At 32.0% G+C, this 20,758-nt stretch overlaps 1 protein-coding gene across 1 annotated transcript in view; it reads right to left on the bottom strand.

Annotated features, from left to right (window-relative positions):
- Nucleotides 1-20,758, bottom strand: part of LOC124360646 (spectrin alpha chain-like) — a 112,003-nt gene that overhangs the window by 1,548 nt on the left and 89,697 nt on the right. Inside the window, 6 exon segments of the mRNA XM_046814453.1 lie at nucleotides 4,521-4,687; nucleotides 5,649-6,027; nucleotides 8,172-8,226; nucleotides 16,537-16,560; nucleotides 16,816-16,928; nucleotides 18,755-18,904. Coding sequence (XP_046670409.1) covers nucleotides 4,521-4,687; nucleotides 5,649-6,027; nucleotides 8,172-8,226; nucleotides 16,537-16,560; nucleotides 16,816-16,928; nucleotides 18,755-18,904 — 888 coding nt within the window.

The raw sequence follows: 20,758 nt of genomic DNA, 5'->3' as shown, positions 1-20,758 counted from the left end.
AAAGCAACAAAACCCTTAGAAACTGTCTGAGATCAAAAGTGAAGAATGGATGTTTTGCCAACATTAAGGAATAAATTGTTGCGAATGAACCAAGGTAACCTGAACACTCTGGTAACGATTTGAAAGGTAGGACCTGAACCACAGCAGGGGACAACCTCTGATGCCGTAGAGTTCAAGCTTATTAAGGAGTTTCAGATGGTTAACTGTATCGAACGCTCTCGTGAGGTCGCAAAAAACACCAGCTACGTGATTCTGATTGTTAAGATGAGTTAATACATATTTGGAAAATTGGGCAATAGCATCGGTGGTGGATTTAGAAGGAACAAATCCAAATTGAGTGTCACTCAGAATGGAATTTCTGATTAGAAAGTCTGTTAGTCTAACATGAATGAGACGTTCGAAGACTTTGCTGATGGTTGGTAAAATTGATAAGGGACGATACTGTTGAGGCAAAGACCTACTGCCTTTCTTGAAAACCGGAATGACGGTAACGTTCATATCCGACGGAAACTTCCCTTGAAGAACTGAGCTGTTGAACAATTGAGTTAAAGGAGGGCTTAAGGGTGAAGCAACCCATCTAATTATTGAAAGACTCATTCCAAAAACGTCAGGTGTTGAACTGGTTTTCAAAGATGAAATAGTATTGCACATTTCAAGGAGCGTTGTTGGGGCTATGAAGAAACTTGATGGACGGTTGTTTATTTTAGAAGAGTTGTTAGTGCAACTATTTGTTCCATTTATGGTTCTAGCCAGTGGGGCACTCATAAAAAAAATTGTTAAACATTTCAGCGATTTGACGTGGGTCAGAGACTGCAGCTCCACTATCTTGTAGCTCCTGAATGTCTTTTTCTAGCTGTTTGCTTTACAGAGTTCTCAGACACTATTTTCCATGCAGTTTTGGCAACATTTTTACTCTTATTCAGACGGCTTTCGATCTGAGATGTTTTCAGAGATGAAATTAGTAACTTGTAGTTTCTCTTATTGACCTTATACAATGTCCTATGCTGTTCAGAAGGAAAGTCACGCTGCAGAATGTACAGGTCCTTGAGACGTTCTCTGGCCAAGAGAACTTCTCCTGTCAACCAACCAGGTCTTTTACGTTTTTTACGCTCCGATGTGACTAAAGAAAAGGCCTGGTTAAAGCAGGATGATAGTTGACTGAGGAATAACGAGTACTGGTCATTTATATCCTCGTATAATAAAATATTATCCCAATCAACTGAATCTAAAAGTTCATAAAGAACATTGATATTTCTGTCTGAGAAAACTCGGTAAGGGGCAGAGTTACACCCCTTAGATGTAATTGGCTGAATTACGGCTGTAACAAGCCTTTCACGGTGACAAGCCTACGGCTGTGAACCACACAGTCCTTTCATACACTTACCTCAATCATAGTACAGTTCACTGAAAAAATGGCGGGCACGTATGTGAAGTAAAAATGTGGCTATTGCAAAATGTAACCAAAAGTTCTGATGGAATAAAATGTAGTGATGAATGTAGCTAAAGTTTCATGCTTTGTAAATAAAGCAACCGGTCCTAGTGACGTTATTAGTGGTAATACTCGTGTTAGTGACTGTTGTCAATGTTTTGATCACATTAAATCTTTAACAGATCAAATTTTTGAACTTAAGAACCAAAATGAAATCAGTAAACTACAGTCCGATAACGTCAGGCTCACTTCAGCTTTTATCTGCAATATCTAAGGATTAATGTACGTATTTTGAAATAGGTAAGTTTTCATAATTAGTAGTTTTTAATGATTATATAAAGAATATTCAGAAAGTAAGGCTCTCATGACCAGAGTGATATTTTTGACAAGCCATAGTTTTTTTTTCTAAATATGTGGTGTCATCCATTATCTCATTTCAAAGGGAAAATTCCAGTTAAGATTTATAATGAGGTAAAAACTGTATATGGTGATAAAGCTACAAATCATGTAAGTTTTCCTTCCAAGTTATGTGGCGAGTTTAAAAATAGTAGTATGTCTGTGCATGATGATCAGAGAAGCGAAAGACCTTCAACTGTAACTGAAAAATTTGAAAATTCACTCCATAACGGTTGCAGATTGACTGCGGATAAACTTTGTGTGATATTTTCACAAATCTCCATATCTCAGCTACATCAAACCATCACAGAAATCCAATGGATATCAGAAACTGTTTTTGAAGTGTGTCCCAAAAAAGATGACATAACTAGACAATACAAGTGGAGGCCGAGCAAGAGATTTTGAGATGCTACAAACTCCATGGAGATAAATTTCTCAGCTCCACCATTTGGAATTTTTTCTTCCAAATGAGAAAACGGATGACGCAATGTATTTTTAACAGGAGATTGGATTGACATTTTTCAAATATATTATTGCATGTAAGTTCTCAACCTACTGACCTCGAAACTGTCATGAGGATTATATGCTTCATTTCATTAGCAGATTCCTTACGGACGAATCTTTTAAATTGTCAATATTTAAGTCTCCTATGACTAGAATATGTGAGTTAGTTATTGGAAGTGAGTCAGTGATGTCTGCAATAATGTCTAGAGCTTGTTTGGAGATGGCTGGGTGGCCGATAGATCCTAGTATAAAAATTACTGAGACTTATTTTTATTCCAGCAGCCTCGCAAATGAGGGGTATGCTAAAATTTTTTATTTCCAGATTTAGAGTTTCATTCCTTAAGTTATTATATCTGTAAATTTCAACTCCGCATTTGATATGAGTTTCCCTGCAATACACTGCTATCAGCGATAAACTGATAAGCGTTGTTCTTTTTTTTATCTTTTCAGAAGAGTTTCTACGTTTTGTTAAGACAATCATGTCAGGGTTTCATATCTTGTAGTAGATGATTAATTATTTCAATTATTTTGTTCTGTAATCTGTCAGTGTTTTGATGGAAAACAGTCAAATGTTTGTCACTTTTATATGGGGTTGCGCTAATTTCACTATCTGTCCATTTTTTTCAGAGACTTTTCTGGAATATTCTGACAGCCTGCATGGTGCCACATATCACAAGGGCCAGTGCATTTAATCCCTGAATATTTTACTGCGACTGTGCAAGTACCACAAGGGACCCAGACAGTTAGATCTGTTACACAAGATCACTAAGTACACAGCTGCAGTATTCAGCAGGTTTTATCACAAGTTATAAATGCTGAGCTGGTTGTAATGAGGTTAAGCTGCAGTAGTCAGTTTGACATGTGTTAGTAATTACTGCACTTGTATTCTTCATTTAATTTTTTTTGTAGAGATATTTCAATCTTAAATGATTAAAATGATTTTCTTAAGCTTTAGTTATACTAGATATGTTGTGGCTGTAATGATTAAGCTTGGTTACTCTAGACATCATTATCTAGGTCAGTTATGTGGAAGTCAGGTACTTGAACATTATTCTTAAGTCTTCAAATTAAGATTTATAATAATTGTGTGAGGATCACTTACAGTACTCCAGGTAAGGTGTAGTTAATAGGTAGTTTGTTGGTTTTACCTAAAACCATCTTTATTTCACTGTTTCCTGGGACCACTATCATTTTGAGTATTGGCAGAGTTTAATAATTATTAGATTTCTTTCTAATTAAACAAATTAATTATTTGTTTTTCTGCCTAAAACCTACAGTTCTAATCACAACTCATTTCATTTTCAAGGAACTTGGACCGGGACTGAAGAGGGCTGTTTTTCCAAAGCCAAAATTTTCATATTATGCCACAAGAAATATGACAATAGATTCCTGTAGGCAAATAATGCACTGATAAATCTTAATCTATTTAACTTTGTTTTAAAGCAGTAGATAATGATTGCCTGTGGCTACCGCTGCCGTTTTCTGATACCACACTGACTGAGTCCTTTTGATCACTGGGTATTATTTGATTTAATCGTTTATTTACCATTGAAGCATGCTTTGTCAAAAAGAGAAATAATAATAGAATTTAAAATACCAATAATTTTATTGGCAGTCGGCTAGATTTTTATGCGATCCTGCGACAAGACATATGTCCTCAAAAAGAAGCACCTGAAGTTTGAAGTCTCTACATCATGAAAACATATCAAGTCAGTTTGTATGTATTGTATGAAAAAGCACATTGAAATTAATATTGTGTTTTGAAATAGCCAGGATTGGAATTTATGCTTTGCGGAAAAATGCATTCATTTATCCCAGGATTTCTTATTTAAAAACCATAAAAATATTGAAAAATCTAAAAAAAGTTTGGTTACATATTAATTACACCTTTCAAAGAAGACATCCCATAATGCTAAGACTAAAAATAAGGATGTAAGTGTTGTTTTAGAATCAACAATGTACTTGTAGGAAAGATCCATAGAAACAGAAGAATAGAAGATGTGCCTCTTCTACTTTAAAAAAAAGGTAGAGACCACATTCACAGCCGTAACACCTAAAGCTGTGTGAAGAATTAAGTCATGATGTAGCACTTTCAATCCATAAGGATGAGAAATCTAGTTGTTATTTTACAGAATACATTATAGACTGGATTAAGTCTAATATTAAAAAAATATATTGTTATCGTATTTACCGCATAGAGCTCTTCCTTAGTGACATATGGCCGGTCACCAGCAGTGATAGCTCTAAACGCATTCTCAATTTCTTCAGAGCTTTGTACGTTTTCAGTTTCCTTGCTTATCATAAATGCCATGTATTCTTGGAGAGAAACATAGCCATCTCGGTTCGGATCAACTACATCTGTAAAAGAAATAAATCAATTGATGAAACTGTACTAAGCCATAACATTATATAAACAAAAATATTGGAGATATGGAAGCACACATTTAAAATCAAGTGAAACACTACAATTTTAGTTTTGGTCTAATTGTTGAGTATCAATTTCATTCGTTGAATACATGTTTCTGCAATTCTTTTCACTAAACTGTTTTATTGCCAAATTGAAAAAAATGAAATCTATCATTTCCAGGTCATATTTTTAACGATGAAATTGATAGTTTGCTGGTAGATAAAGGGTGATAATATGTTGATAAAATGTTAATACCACGTCAGACTACAATCATCACAGTCCTTCTTTTACTTTATGTTTTCTTTTCTTGTCACAAAACATATTTTTCATAACACCCGTTTTAATTCACCATAATCAGATGAAATTTGGTTTTTGAGTATCAATATTACGATCATGTAAGTTCAAGCAAACACATCTCAACTAAATTATTCCTAAGTAATTAATACCCTCACATTTCAAACGGACAGTGAACTAACTACAAGTATTAGTTATGTCTGATAATACAAAATATTTAAGTATTAGTTGTCTGATAATACAAAATATTTTTAAGTATTACTGACAAAAACTTTTTACGTGAATCTTTCATTAATCATGTATTTTAGCTGGAGAACATGATTTTTATTTATGGTTATTATAAATTTACTTGAATGAAATTAAATTGGCATTGGAAGACATTAAAATTACAATGTCTACCACAATTTAACAAGGAAAAATGTCTGTGTTTCATATTACATCAATTAAATTTAAAAGCTCTATAAATAATTGTCACTGAAACATGCTTTATAGGATATTATTACATTTTCAAAATCCAAGAATGTTTATAAGCCACAGAATGATAATTGATTGAACCATTGATTAATTTGACTGACAAATGGTTGCGGAAAATTGGCTGTATCAAACATTTTAATTTACCTAAAATAGCTTCAAACTCAGGATCAGGCTGGCCTTCTTCAACCATTGGAAGGTCGTATCCTAGGGCTCGAAGGCAGGACTTGAATTCGTGCTGATTGAGTCGTCCACTCTTGTCCTTGTCAAAGTGTTTGAACATCATTGAGAACTCCTTGAGAGCGTCTTCACTGACACCTGATTGGTTGCGGGCCTGTATCTGCTGCTCCAGATTATGTTGCATGCGCATGCCGAGCTGGTCCAGTTGGTCCCACTGTTGTGCCAGGCCCACCGTGCTGTGTTCAGTGTAACGGTTATCCAGAATTAGATGTTCCTCTAGAATTGCTCCCAAATCTTCAATTCTTTTCAAATCTGTTTTTCTTGACCTAACTTCAGCTGCTTTTCTCTGCACAATAAAAACCATAACTTACGGATGCACATACTTATAATTTTGAACTAAAGCAAGAATATAAACCAAAATGCAAATTGATTAAGGTAATAAACTTTGAATTATCAATTACAGAGTTGGTATCTCAATATTACTGCTAAAGAAATGCTTCATTTTAAGAAATAACAACACCCGACACATATTTGAAATATAACAATATTCATCCGATTGACAACAGTGTTTCTGTGGTTATTCAACATGTTTATGCTGAATAAACAACATCTATACAATTTACAGGGTATTGGTATTACATTCATGAATTAATATAGTTTATATCTTTTTTAAGTATATAGAAAACAATATGTCTGTCTTGCTTATATACGAGAACCCTGTTCAATGTGCACATCGAATATAAACAATAAGCGGTTAGACGCAGCAGGGCATTACTGTTCTGCTACTGACACACAAGTCAATTCACACCCACAAAAATTGATCCACAATTAGTTTAAGCTGCTATGTTTGTAGTGAACAATAAGTACCAAAAGGACACCTAAGTCATTCTTATAAAACACTAGTAGTTACCCAGGCTTCACACGCAATTTCACACGTACCTGTTTTTTATATATAAGTACGTCTGAAATTTCTCTCTAATATTTCATGATATTTTGTTGAATAGCTTCAACGATTTCAGTAACAATTTTGAGCTATTTTAGGCCAGTGTGGAGAAATTCTAAGTCTAAAGGTACACTAAAGTTGAAGTCCTTAGCTTTTCAGTTAACACACTTATGATGTAATAAATTATACTGCATTTTACTGCAGTAGATTAAAATCGAATAAAAACAAATCCAGACAAAGAAAAGCTTCTGCTCGTAACACTACATTTGTAAAGTGTAACTGACTGTGACAACAATACACCTTCATCATCACCTGTTCAAATAAATTACTGTATATAAATAATTATACAATATTTATATAGTATAATTATATATAAATTATTATATTTATTATTTTTGAATTTTGACAGGTGATTAAAAACACATTTACTATCTGCTGATTATGCCAAAAAGGTACTTTTCAAGAACAGTGAGGCGTAGCTCAGAGAGATTTTTTCTAAAATAGTAATAGGCCTATTATATGTTAACCAGGGACCCTCAGATGTCCATGTAAAATTTCAGTACATTTTACGCTGATTGAGTAACACACAAACACCATTAATTTTTATATGATAGAATAGACGGTATAAAAGAGATATTTTGATCCAACCACACAATTTAGAATTTTAAGATAATTTTATATGCATGATGCAAACTTTATAATATGTGACTCCATTTTAAAACAAAGGTGATAGATAACAGATAATAAATTTGTTGAAAAACATAATATACTACTTTGTAGACAAATCCATGTACTCTTTTGAAGATTTCCTAGTTTAATATTTTAATAAAAATCGTAATAATAATCTAAATTTTTCTTTTAAATTAGATTGTGTTTTATATATAACTTTGCACAAGTGAAATTGAAATTGAATAGTAAAGATTACAATAAAATAATAAATTGTGATGCCATTGAATTTAATGGTTTGTAAGTTATGAATTATTTGTTTTTGGTTGCCGTAAATTCTTTTAAAATTTCGTATTCACAACTCTGTAAGATATCTTTCCTAAAGGCAGGAGAGATAGAAAGATTATTCCACAAGGAATTATAGGCATTTAAATTAGTAAATGTCTGTACATTTGTAACCAGGTCAATGAAATATGGGTAAAGAAAAGGATACAACTTTTTTACACTATCACTTTCTTAGATTATGCATATGAATTATGATCTAAGGAGATGATATGATATTTTATTAAATATTACTTAAGCAAATGACTTATTAAAACTAAATTATAAATTGATACGCATAAGAAAAGTTTCAGTCATATTTCTTATACACAAATATATACTCAGGCATTTTTCTGTAGGCCTCACTCACAATGGATCACATTATTAACTTAAAACACCTATAACTCTGCATGAAACCATTAAGAAACGTTTTGTCTGTTTACTCTGTGTTTAGAAAAGGTATGTGGCTATTTTTTAGTAAGATTTTCCTTAAGTGATTAATTTAAACAACACAACTCTCCAAATATAAGGGTAAAATATCCATACATTAATTGTATTACCTTTGTAGCTTCTAACTGCTGTTCAAGAGACCCAGAACCTTCCATCATTGATGTTCTGAAAAAAAAACCCATTAAAGAATGAAATAAGACTTCAAAAATTATAATTTCCCCTGATTATATTCATAAAAGTAGTAGCTTCAATTATTTTTCTACAATATCTAAGTATTTTTAAATAGGACGTTTTCTCATTAGTAGTGATAAATAATTATACAAGGCATATTCAGAAAGTAAGGCTCTCATGGCCATTTAACAGATCAAATGTTTGAACTTGTGAATCAAAATGAAATCAGGAAACAACTGAGTGAACTACAGTCTGATAATGTCAACACAAGTTGAATCGAGTGGAGGCCGAGCAAGAGTTTTTCAGACACTACAAACTCTATGGATATAAATTTTTCTCAGTTCCACCATTTGCAATTTTTTCTTTCCAAATGAGAAAACGGATGATGCAGTATATTTTTGACAGGAGATTGTATTGATTGGATTTTAAAAATATATTGTTGCATGCCAGTTCTCAACCTACTGACCTCGTACCTGTCTATGGAGGAGAGGAATCATGTTTTACAGCAGTGTATCCAGCATGGGGGAAAAAAATTTCCCTCTTGCCTTAAGAGCCCCAGTACACTTATTTTCTCAACATGCCTCGGATATACAATAAATATTTGCTCATAGTACCATAACGTAGTATTATGAAACTGTAAACTATATATTTATATGTACCAATTAAAACTTCTGAACTGTTAAGATAATATATTGTAACTTCTCCTATTAGATAATATATTGTAACTTCTCCTAGCTCTATCATAACTGTGGATCATCCATAGCAAAACCGACGCCTATTATTTTGTATCTAACTATTAACCCTTATAACGCCGAAGACGAAATAATCCGCCGATCGATATAAATATATTTTATTACTGTTTATGAAGTTTATAAGCTCAGTATATAAGCCACAATACTAAGTAATGTACTGGCTTGAAACCAAATAATCCAGTTGCAGCTGTCAGCTGGCCCGCAGTAGCTAAACAATACATTTTTTTGTTGCTGGCAGCTGTTCTCCCTCTCCCCGTCTGTACGCCGATGACGATACTATCCGCCATTACCTGACTGGTCAGTGGAGCACTGCATCGTGCCTTTGGGAAGTGTTCTTTCTTTGTCATTCCCTTATACAAACAGTTGTAAAAAGTTATTGTTACCAGTGTTTTCTGTGTTAAAATCAAGTTTTTAATTGTTTTGTCTGTTTGTGTAATTTATGGCTCATCACCCTGAACGATTTCTGATTATGACGATTTTGTTTGCTAACGTTTTGAATGCTCACGTTTTCTAGTGCTTACAATGATGTGGATGAAGATGATATTAGTGATACTCTTTTAAAACAATTATACTGACAGTGACGATAATGATGATGTGAATGTTCAACAACACCACAAGTATTAGGCCTAGACCTATGTCAGCAACAGGTAAGAAGTCCTACCTTGCACAATAATGCTCAACCTACGCCTACATCTGTATGGATCAATGTTACAAATGACGATCCTGGGGGCCATCTAAACGTATACCAATTTATAATGTGAATCATGGTCCAGTTTTACCATCTTATTTTGACAGCAACACCAAACCCATAGAATATTTTTGAATTATTTATGAATGATGACATAGTACAATTTTATTTGTGATGAAACCAATATTTAAGCCAACAAACGAAAAGATAACAACTCACTCTCCTCATGCACGAGTAAACAAATGGGTAGATATATAAATCCCTTGTGATTCCAAAGCTTTTATTGGCATTATTATAAACATGGGTTTTGATGCCACTGACTTCAATTGAGGCATACTTTTCTACAAAATGGGATAGTAAATCCCATTTTTCCAGCGATGTTTTTTTTTTCTAAAAAATGAATTTTTAAACCTATTTTTGGAACATTCACTTTTATCATGAAGTAGGGTCAGGGTGATGCAAAACCCAAAGGATACCTGATTCAGCCATTTGTAGATCACATACGGGAAAAGTGTGGTCTATTTTATAATACTAGTAAATATGTAGCTGTGGAACGAAAGTAACTATTTCTTTCAAGGGAAAAGTATCTTTCAGAGTCTACAATCCACAGAAACCCACTAAATTTGGAATAAAAATATTTTGTAATTTCAGACAGTACAAATGGGTATATATACAATTTTATACCTTATTATGGGAAGCAAACCCTAATTCCTAATTCTATACCCTTCTCAAGACTACACAAATCGTAAAAGTGCTTTGTGAGTCAATTTTGCAGAAAGATCCTAAAAACCCTTATGTAAGGATTACAAGTTTTTATACAGACCGTTACGTTGGGGGGGGGGGGGGAACACAAGCCCTGAACTTGCTAAAGAACTCCTTGATTTAGGGTTGTGTTTTTTAACTGGTACTGTTATGCCGAACCGAAAGGGGTTGGTATGCCTCCTAATTTGAAAGCTGATGGTAAAAAGCTCAAGAAAGGAGACGTTTCCTCTCCAAAAGAAAAGGAGATTTATTGGTCTTGTCCTGGAAGGATAAAAGGGTTGTGCACATGTTTGAGTACGAAGGGAAAAGTGAGAGCAGACGTAATAATGAGAGCCTTGTAACAAAGTAAGTGGCCAAATAATCCTGCCAACCCCTAAACCAGATGTAGTAACAGACTATACCAAAAGAATGGGAGCAGTTGATAGAAGCGACCATTTTTTATCTGCGTCTTATCAGTTCATGAGGCCGTACGAAGAAATAGGTACCGTAAGTTTTTTTTTTTGGCTTTTAAAAGTGGTCATTGTCAAACTCTTATACTTATTATACAAAAATGTTCAAAGAAGCAGCTGGAAAAAAACCACTTACCCATAAAGATTTTAGGAAAAGTTTGGTTAGAAACGACTTGGTAGCAGATAGAGTACATCTACGTACGCAACGAAGAAAGTCGTGGTAGACCAACTCTAAATGTTTCCTCAAGAAAAAAGCAAGCAACAATTTTATGGGAAAAGAGCTCTAAGGATCCAGGAGATGTGTTGTTTGTATCAAGAAATGGATTACGAAAGGAGAACAATGTACTTCTGCAAGTCATGTCCCGAGACCCCATGACTTCATCCTGATTTGTGTTTCGAAGTTTACCATACAACTGACTAAAACTATCATCAGAACTTGTAAACTCATTAAGATCAGCATATTTCACTTTATTTGTTTTGAAGGAAACAGGATTTTTCCGGACATTTGCCATCGTTCAGTGAAACAAGAAAACAGGTACACTACGTTTTCGAGATCTGCAATCTGATCTCTTCTTCAGGTAAAGAACTAACCTACATACATAATTACAAACTAAGTTAAAATAAACAAATCTTTACTAAAGCGTTGTGGCACGCCTAAGTCAGGAATCACAACCTACCATGTTGTTGTCAACTCACTAACACTAAAGACATGCACTTAATACAAAACTATACAAAACACTAATCATTAAAAACTAAACTACGAATACAGGTCACAATGCGTCTTCACTCGTCTACTGACCACCTACGACTGACCAGAGGGACTAGCCAATGGCAATCGTGACGGCTGGCTAAAACAAGATGGCGGAAATACAAGGGAAGGGGAACAGGAATGGGCCCTTTCGTTATTATTGGTTCATGCGAGATGAACTTCTTAAAACCATATTGTGACTCCGCATTGGTTCATTACTATGCACTCAATGCAATTATTTTTGAGTTAGAGGGTAAAATTTACCGTCAAAGATGAGGGGATGGCAATGGGTTCTCCACTGTCTCCTATTTTTCGCCAATATCTTTTATGGAGGAATTCGAGCGAAAAGCTTTGGCTTCAGCTCAGTTTTCAAACCGAAGATTTGGTGGAGGTATGTGGATGATACCTTTTGTTATTTTTTCTCATGGAGACATTGAATAAATAATTTTTTGAATCACATTAATAGTATTTCCTCCTTCCATCCGCCTCACAATGGAAGTGGAAGTCCAAAACAAGCTTCCCTTTTTGGAGGATGTGTAGTGTAATAAAGAGATAGGGGATGTCCTTAAGACAACTGTTTTTCGAAAGATAACACACACAGGAAAATATTTTTAAATTATCAATCCAACCATCAAAAATCTGTCAAAGAAGGAGTAGCCTACTCGTTGTTTGATAGAGCAAAGAGCTTGTGCTCAGATAAAGATGGACTAAAAGAAGAATTTAAGAAAATTGAATCGGATCTCAGAAGCAATGGATACCCTCAATTAGTAATTAATACAGTGCAAACGAACCAGAAGAATCAATTCCTGAGTCAGAAAAACAGAATTGTGATAAATTTGCGTTTATGTCAATCCAACTTATGTGCCGGGATTAAGGCGGGAGAAAATTAGAAGAGTAGTAGAAAGTACAACATTAGAACCGCGTTTAAAACACACAACACTCTTAGACAAAGTCTCGTAAAAACAAAACCAAAAAAAATATGGCACACAGGATTCCAAAAACTGTGTTTACAGTATAAAAATGTAGCTGCAATAGGGGAATACATAGACGAGACAAAAAGACCACTAAACGTAAGTGATATAAAGAACACAAAGAAAACACGAGAAAGGGTTTCACAGAAAAGTCAAAAATTGCACAACCATTGTTGGTCCGAAGACCATCATATGAATTGGGATGAAGCCCACATAATACATCGGGAACCACATTTCTTCAAAAGGAAATTAATTTGAGGCAACATACATTAAATTGGCAGACCAACCAATCAGTCAACCATCAGTCGAGAATTAGGCCGCGTTTGGTTGCCAATTCTAAAAAATGAACTAAAGAGAAAACCAAAAGTATCAAACGGATCGGATATTTGTAATAAACCAATGCGCGAGTCACAATATGGTTTTTTAAGAAGTTCATCTCGCGCATGAACCAAATAATAACGAAAGGGCCCATTCCTGTTCCCCTTCCCTTGTATTTTCCGCCATCTTGTTTTAGCCAGCCGTCACGATTGCCATTGGCTAGTCCCTCTGGTCAGTCGTAGGTGTCAGTAGACAGTGAAGACGCATTGGTGACCTGTATTCCGTAGTTTAGTTTTTAATGATTAGTGTTTTGTATAGTTTTGTATTAAGTGCATGTCTTTAGTGTTAGTGAAGTGACAACAACATGTAGGTTGTGAATTCCTGACTTAGGCGTGCCACAACGCTTTAGTAAAGATTTGTTTATTTTAACTTAGTTTGTAATTATGTATTAGGTTAGTTTCTTTACCTGAAGAAGAGATCAGATTGCAGATCTCGAAACGTAGTGTACCTGTTTTCTTGTTTCACTGAACGATGGCAAATGTCCGGAAAAATCCTGTTTCCTTCACAATCCTTCCATCGTCAAAAATAACCTTTAAACAAAGGAAAGAAAATTATTTGTTTTTCATATTCATGTACATAGCCCATGTTTTTTTTTTATCACATGTATTTGATTACTTACTCTGTAACCATTTGATTGAATTTGATTTTTATTGAAATATTCCATTATTATTTAAAATGTCGTTTATTTTAATGAAAGTATTACATTATTGTAAAAATTTACTTTTTTTTGTGTGTTATTAGTCATCTAGGAATGATTAAAAAAATTAGCTTCAAGGAATTTTTCATTTTTATTTTTTTTACCTTAAATGAGCGTAATCTAAAAAATTACTAAATTTAAATCGGCGTTCAAAGGGTTAAGACTTCATAATAATAATAATTATTATTATTATTAGGAATATCTTAATAACTTTTGTTTACAAAATTTAGTTCTTTACTACAAGGTAAAAATATCTCCAATAGAATTTGGGAGTGCCGATGGCCGAGGGATCAAAGTCGTTGGACTTTGGGTCTGAGTTAGAGATAGCCCAGGTTCAAATCCTGTAGATAAGTGAGGACACATTATATACAAACAATCAAGTTCATGTCACCAAAATACACGGAGCGGTGACAGAGTGATGCGACCCACAACAAATATATTGTAAATTACGTTTTAATCAATAAACAAACACATAAACGACGTAATTTCCCTTAACTACCTCTTGGATCTACTACTGTATATATGTATATATATATATATATATATATATATATATATATATAATATTATATATAAGTATATATATACACAATATATGTGTGTGTGTGTGTTGTGGATTATCCTATATATATATATGTGTACAATATATTTATACTGTACACTTTCTTTAATTTACTGAGACTTTTGAAAAGAGGAAATACAACTGAATTAATTACTACCATAATTAATAATATGTTTTACTACAATCATTAATACATTCTAAATTGATAGGATTTCTATTGGAAACATGTACATGAGCTGTTTAAATAAATCTTATGAGCCTAAGGAATAACTTATTTGTGTAATGTAAAAATGTACTTTTCCATCAGCACATCACATTTGAGACAAATAGTAAAACAATAGTGCAACCTTTTTCTTTCAAATCTAATAAAACAACTTTTTATCTAATAAAATTTGTTAGTAGACAGTTATTGAATTCACAATTAGAATTTTATTGAATTAATATCGTGGCAACCAAGGACAGAACTAAGTCCCCCCCCCCCCCTAGTCTGACCTGGATGACTAATCTAATTAACCAGAGTAGCTGTGACATGTGATAAGTTTTTAAATCAGTGTGCTATGATTTGCAATCTAGCCATTGTTAATTACTCGTATCTTGAGAAATACCAATATAGGCTACACTGAGTCTAAGGTATATATTAGGTAGATGATATACCTGATAAATGTCAACATTGCCCAGCCACTGAATTACATCAAGGTACACTGGTTCTAATGGATGTATTCACTGAATAACAGTTAATAGCATATCATGTTACCAGTTGTTAAAGTAATATTTGAGTTGAGGCTGGACAAGGGAGGACAGTAAATTTAGAATATTTTAAAGGAGCTCAATGTGGAATGTGTAAGAAATATTTTGTATGACACTTCCCATATAGCCAATGACAGATTAGTAAGCTTCCTCTATAATTATATTAAAATGTATCACTCTATGTTTATTTAATTTGTATTAATCTTTGTAATACCATCAGGTTTATTGAGTACAGTTAATGGATTCATAATAAAATACTGAGCATTTCCTTAAAATAAATCCCCTTAGAGTCTGATTGAAACTTAAAATTCAGTTAGGTTCAATAACACACACTACAATATTAAGAGAAAACAATCTAACCCTATATCAATGATTATTATTACATTACTCTTTTAAGGGAAAATATGAAAGGAGTTGAGATTCTTCCCATCTAAAGAAGAACATGTTTTACAAATTAAAACAATCAAATGATCAACCCTAGAATTGTGGAGAAGGCGTCTAAGACGTCTTTAGACTAATTATTTAATTGCATTTTTAGTTTATAAGATATCATAATGATATTCAGGAGATTGTAATCTATACATGTTGTTATATTTTTTGCCTGTAGATACGATATAATTGGTTGTAGTAAATAGTTTTCCAAACTTCTTTTGAAAGCTGCACTCAATCATGATGGTGGAAGCCACAAAATACGTTATTTTCAACCAATAACAGCTATTTACCCATTTGATGTAAAACAGGTTGGTAAACTTTCTAAATTTGTAGAAGGAAATAATCTTTCTTCCAATGTTACATACAAAATAAAATATATAGTTGTGAATATATAGTTTGTGAAATACAAATTATCTGATTCATGCTAACTAAAAAAATTCCATAAATACAATTTTTAATTGTATTGAAATTTATTACACATATGATATTATTCCTAAAAGAATTAAACGCATTTCTGCTATTTTGGATTTTGTTACAAATGTTTTTTTTAATGCGTGTTCAATGTCAGAATTTGTATAAAATATGTTATGTTGCTTTCCATTCTTTGCATGAAAAAATAAACCTAGAAGAAAATATCTCAGTAATAATTATCACTTGTACTAGACCACTTCAAAAAAAATTAACAACAAAGTTAATTTAATTTTACTATTTTTTAAGATTATTAACGTGAAGGTCTGCAAACTGCCTGAAATAGCCAGCTAAGGAAGTTTGCATGGCCGCAGTACTAGGATTAAGAGATGAGAAAGCATTCTGCAATAACAATTTCTAAAGACAAAGTGGATGTTTCTCATCATAGATAATTACTTAGTTAGTAAAATTAAAACAACACAAAATATACTTTTACGACAAGCACTGTGATACTATACTTTAAATTCAAAAGAAGCAACACAAATAAGAAAGAATCTCAACTCAGCTGTTATAAGATATAAGCCTTTCTAATTATTATTCAAAATTACTGATAAGCAGTGGTAGAAGTGTGTTATAGAAATAAGTTTTATTAGTTATTAGTAAAGACATTATTGTTAGATAACACTGAAAATGTAAACAGTAATAATCACCCATCCCATCCAAGAAGTCGGAACCTAGATAGCACAAAACAAAACTGAGTTTATACAAAAATTCAAATGAATTTACGTTATTGACAGAAAACAGAGACTTAAAATCTAATTTTGAATCTTTAAAATGAGTTCCTAAATCTAAAATGTTTAATCAGTAGTTTTTTAATCCTAAATTTAATTTCAATAAGACGAAATAAAGATCCGTTAAAATGAACTTTAATACAGACATTTTCTAATTACAAATAATGAATATCACAAACATAAAAAAATCAATTTTACCTGGTTTCTGTAAGCCACTGGTGGAAAGCATTGGCATGTTTGGCAAATTCCTTTCTCAGTTTGTCATTCTCTTCTTGCCTCTGTGCTTCTTTGGCTAGTTCGATATCCCTTTCCTAAAAAATTATAAGTAGTAAATGTGATCTAATGTCACAAGTTAATTACAATAACTATTTAAAAACCTTATTATTAGGTAGTAAAATGTTGTACAGTATAATATGTAGTTTTAATAAAAATACATTATAATTACATAATATAATAAAAAATTCTACTTTTCTTATTTTTTTTAATTTTTATACATAAAAACAGATTACTAAATCTCTTCAGATATAAATCATAAGCTCCATTATATCATACATTTCAATAACTACTACTGTCTTTTATTTACAGACTATTAAACAGGATGTGTCTGATGAAGATAGCCTTGCTATCGAAAGACTTCACAAAAATAAAAGTATTAAATATTGGTTTAAGTGTTTAAATGTAATTAAGTTAACAGTAGCCAATATAAGCTCCATCTTCAATATTAAACAGGATGTTCAGCCCACTTCAATCATGAAATTCCTGTATAATTCCCGCATTTTTCAAGTATATACCCTAAAAATTCCAGGACGATCAAACAAAGAACTGTAGTCCTCACGAGTCTATTCCAAGGTTAGTTACTGCCTTAAAAATATGACTGGTACCTAAAAATGTATTGATTTTTAAAATATTATGTTCTACCAAATTTTGATAAAAATGCCATAAAACATATATTTTAAACAGAAAATTCCTGTCACAAAATCATAATCCGTGATTTGTTGCGATTTCCTTGAAACCCTCATTAAAATTTGTAACTTTTCTAGGATTTCTGTGACCGGTAGAAATCCTGTAAGAATAACTGGACAATATCATGAAATTCTATGGCTTTCTCTATTTTGTTAAAAATCCCTGACTATGTCCAGTCTAAACTGGAACTGGCATGACGCCCTGACACACAAAAACATTTTAACATAAAAAATCAGCGATAGATGTACTTAGTTTATTTTTAACTTCCTGTACAAATCCCGCATTTTACCTGTACATAGTAAATTTAAGTACAATTCCCGCATGCTAGATACCCTGTTAAAGTCTCTTTTTTTCTAATCACTGTTCTCACCACGATACTTTGTTCTAGTACTAGAAAAATGTGCAACATGTATTTATTGGCCATTGAATTTCATTATTACAAGATCTGGAGAATTCTTAAATAAAAAAAAAACTCATTTAATCCAGCTTTTCTCAGGAGCGTCTTAAATAACTAACATTTCAATTTTTAAAGGAGGAAGGAAAATCTTCCACAAAATGAATGACCCAGGTATTTTCCAAGGATTTGAATATCTTATCCATCACCAATTTATTGATACATCATTACAAGTTTTTGGAAATAAAAAAAATTATGACTGGTTCTTTGTGATTTCAGCAAAATCTTTTCAATTTCATTTGAGATAATGCTTTATAAGTTTAAACAATTATTTTATATACTTGACACAGGTTTTATTTTATTCAGCAGTAAATAAAATCTATTATTTGAAAATTATGAGTGATGATCTTCGTTAGTGAAAGATGAAAAAGATGTTCCATTGGGGTTTTCACATGGTTGTCTCTGGATCCTTTTACTTATGGTGACTATTAAAGATTTTTCTGAAAACTTAAATATTTCTACTGTATGTCCGCTAATGACACCACTGTCCAAGTATCTGTCTACTACTGAAGTATGGAAAAAATTGTATAGGTGAAAAATTCATAGCAAGGTTTCTTTGCATATAATAAAATTTAGAGTATGTCAGTGAACCAGGCGGGAAGAAATTTTCCTAAAAGTTGATGAATTTGTATCATAATTTGAACCCCTGCTTGGTGCTATGATATGCATAGAATAGATTTTATATGAAATAAATGTTAGTATTTGAAAGTGGGGATTTACCTTAATGATTTTTTGTAAGTTTCTCCATGTATCTTCCAGAGCTTCTATGGTGAACCAGGTGTAGGGATTGGCTCCAACATTGAAGCTCTTGATCTGCTGATCTAAATCTGCAAGTGCTTCAAAGTCTGCTTGTGCTGATGACAATGATGCCTGTAAGCAAAGTCGAACTCATATCCTAACCATTGAATATTTAACTAAGAGATTAATAATATCCAATCACGACTGTGACATGGCAGATAAATTAATTATTTCTTGTTAATTGGGATCTTGTAAATTTTGTTTTAACATTTTATTTTTTGTAATACATTAAATTTATGAAAAAATAATGACATCTTACTTAAAATTAAAGAATAATATTTATTTATCAAAGAGGCTCTCAAAAACATTGATAAAACCATATTTAGCAATATTAACAGGTTCCTAATGTATTTAAATAAATAAAATTGTATAGAAAGTTGTGAAAATAAATTAATAGACTTACGGAGATGAGAACTTATTATTGCATAATAAAATTGTAACGAGCGCAATCATTAAAATGACAAACTGATCAATATGAACAAATTAACTTATAAATAATACAAATAACAAAACTTAATATATTAATGAATAAAGTTTTTGAGACACCTGTGGTAAAAACTTTAAGAATTCAGTACAGCAAATTTTTAGTTAAAAATTCTCATTGACAAGATTTTATTGAATAACGAAAAGGACTGTTAAGCTAACTGCTTATAAAAACGTTTACTAATAATAAGATGATTAAACTTAATAAATAACTTCAAGGAAAATACAACACAACTAGAATATGAATTGCTCAATATATGTATGATACACAATTACTGTGCTTTCCTTATTTTATGAATATTGTGAATGTGAATTTCACTTGTAGATTTCAACAGGTCACGATAGTAACTAAAATATTTTACATAAATTAATTATGGTTCATATTTCTAATTAAATAAACAAAGGTGTATAGTGAGCTTTAATATCCTATTTTATTAACCTTATTACCTTTTTGAAGAATCACAATCCTAGGATAGTTGCCAAATAAAACTAAACCATACTTAAAACACTGACTAAAAATATATATAATATACTATTTTTGTTTGAGATTTATTTAACAGCATGTCAATTGTTTTATAAGATCAATTACTCTGATGATTTTGAGAATACAAAATCTGTCTGAAGCTGCTAAATTAACTTATTATCAATGGAGATTTATATCAAATCAGCCCAGGTAACATATTCTCTTTAATATCACTGATATATGTAGTGTTTAAAGAAAATTGTATTCTATTTTCATGAAGTAAAAATCGATTTGTTCTGAACCAAGTAGCGGAATTTATCATAGTAACTTGAAGAAGTAATATAAGTTTGTTTACATCGTCAACAGTATTTAAGACATAGTATCCTCATTATATAATAAGAGTTTTGTGTTTAATGAGTTAAGCACATCATTAATGCTGATTAAAAATAAACATTAATGCTGAGTGGTTCCAACATTAATGCTGATTAAAAATAATAGTGGTTCCAACATTAATGCTGATTAAAAATAATAGTGGTTCCAATACAGCTCCTTGAGCTCCACACACACCATAAGATAACTTACAAAATAACTGGAACAAAATATAGACTTTTTGAAATTTGTCATAGCTAATTTATATTTTTTAAATTTGTTTGGAAAAACCACCTTCTATTAAGAATTTGTTAACAATAAATAATGTAAGTTTACCAACAGTGTATATTAATTTTTAACAGATAAATAGAGATGTATGAATCTATACTAATTGTGGTGTTAAATCTTTTAGTTGTATATATCTGCTGAAATTAATTTCAATTAACATTAACATTAACATTCAGTTTAGTTATTATAAAGTATTTAGAAAAAAAGGATTGTAAAATTTGTTTGGCATGCAACACATAATTGCTGAAAAAAACCTGTCCATATATTACACAGAAATTAGACCATTTGATGTGTCAGTATTAATAGTTTTTATACAGTATACT

Source organism: Homalodisca vitripennis, chromosome 4, assembly GCF_021130785.1.
Source record: "Homalodisca vitripennis isolate AUS2020 chromosome 4, UT_GWSS_2.1, whole genome shotgun sequence".
NCBI lineage: Eukaryota > Metazoa > Arthropoda > Insecta > Hemiptera > Cicadellidae > Homalodisca > Homalodisca vitripennis.
The sequence above is the reverse complement of the archived record's forward strand: the minus strand, read 5'-3'. Positions and strand labels throughout refer to the sequence as shown.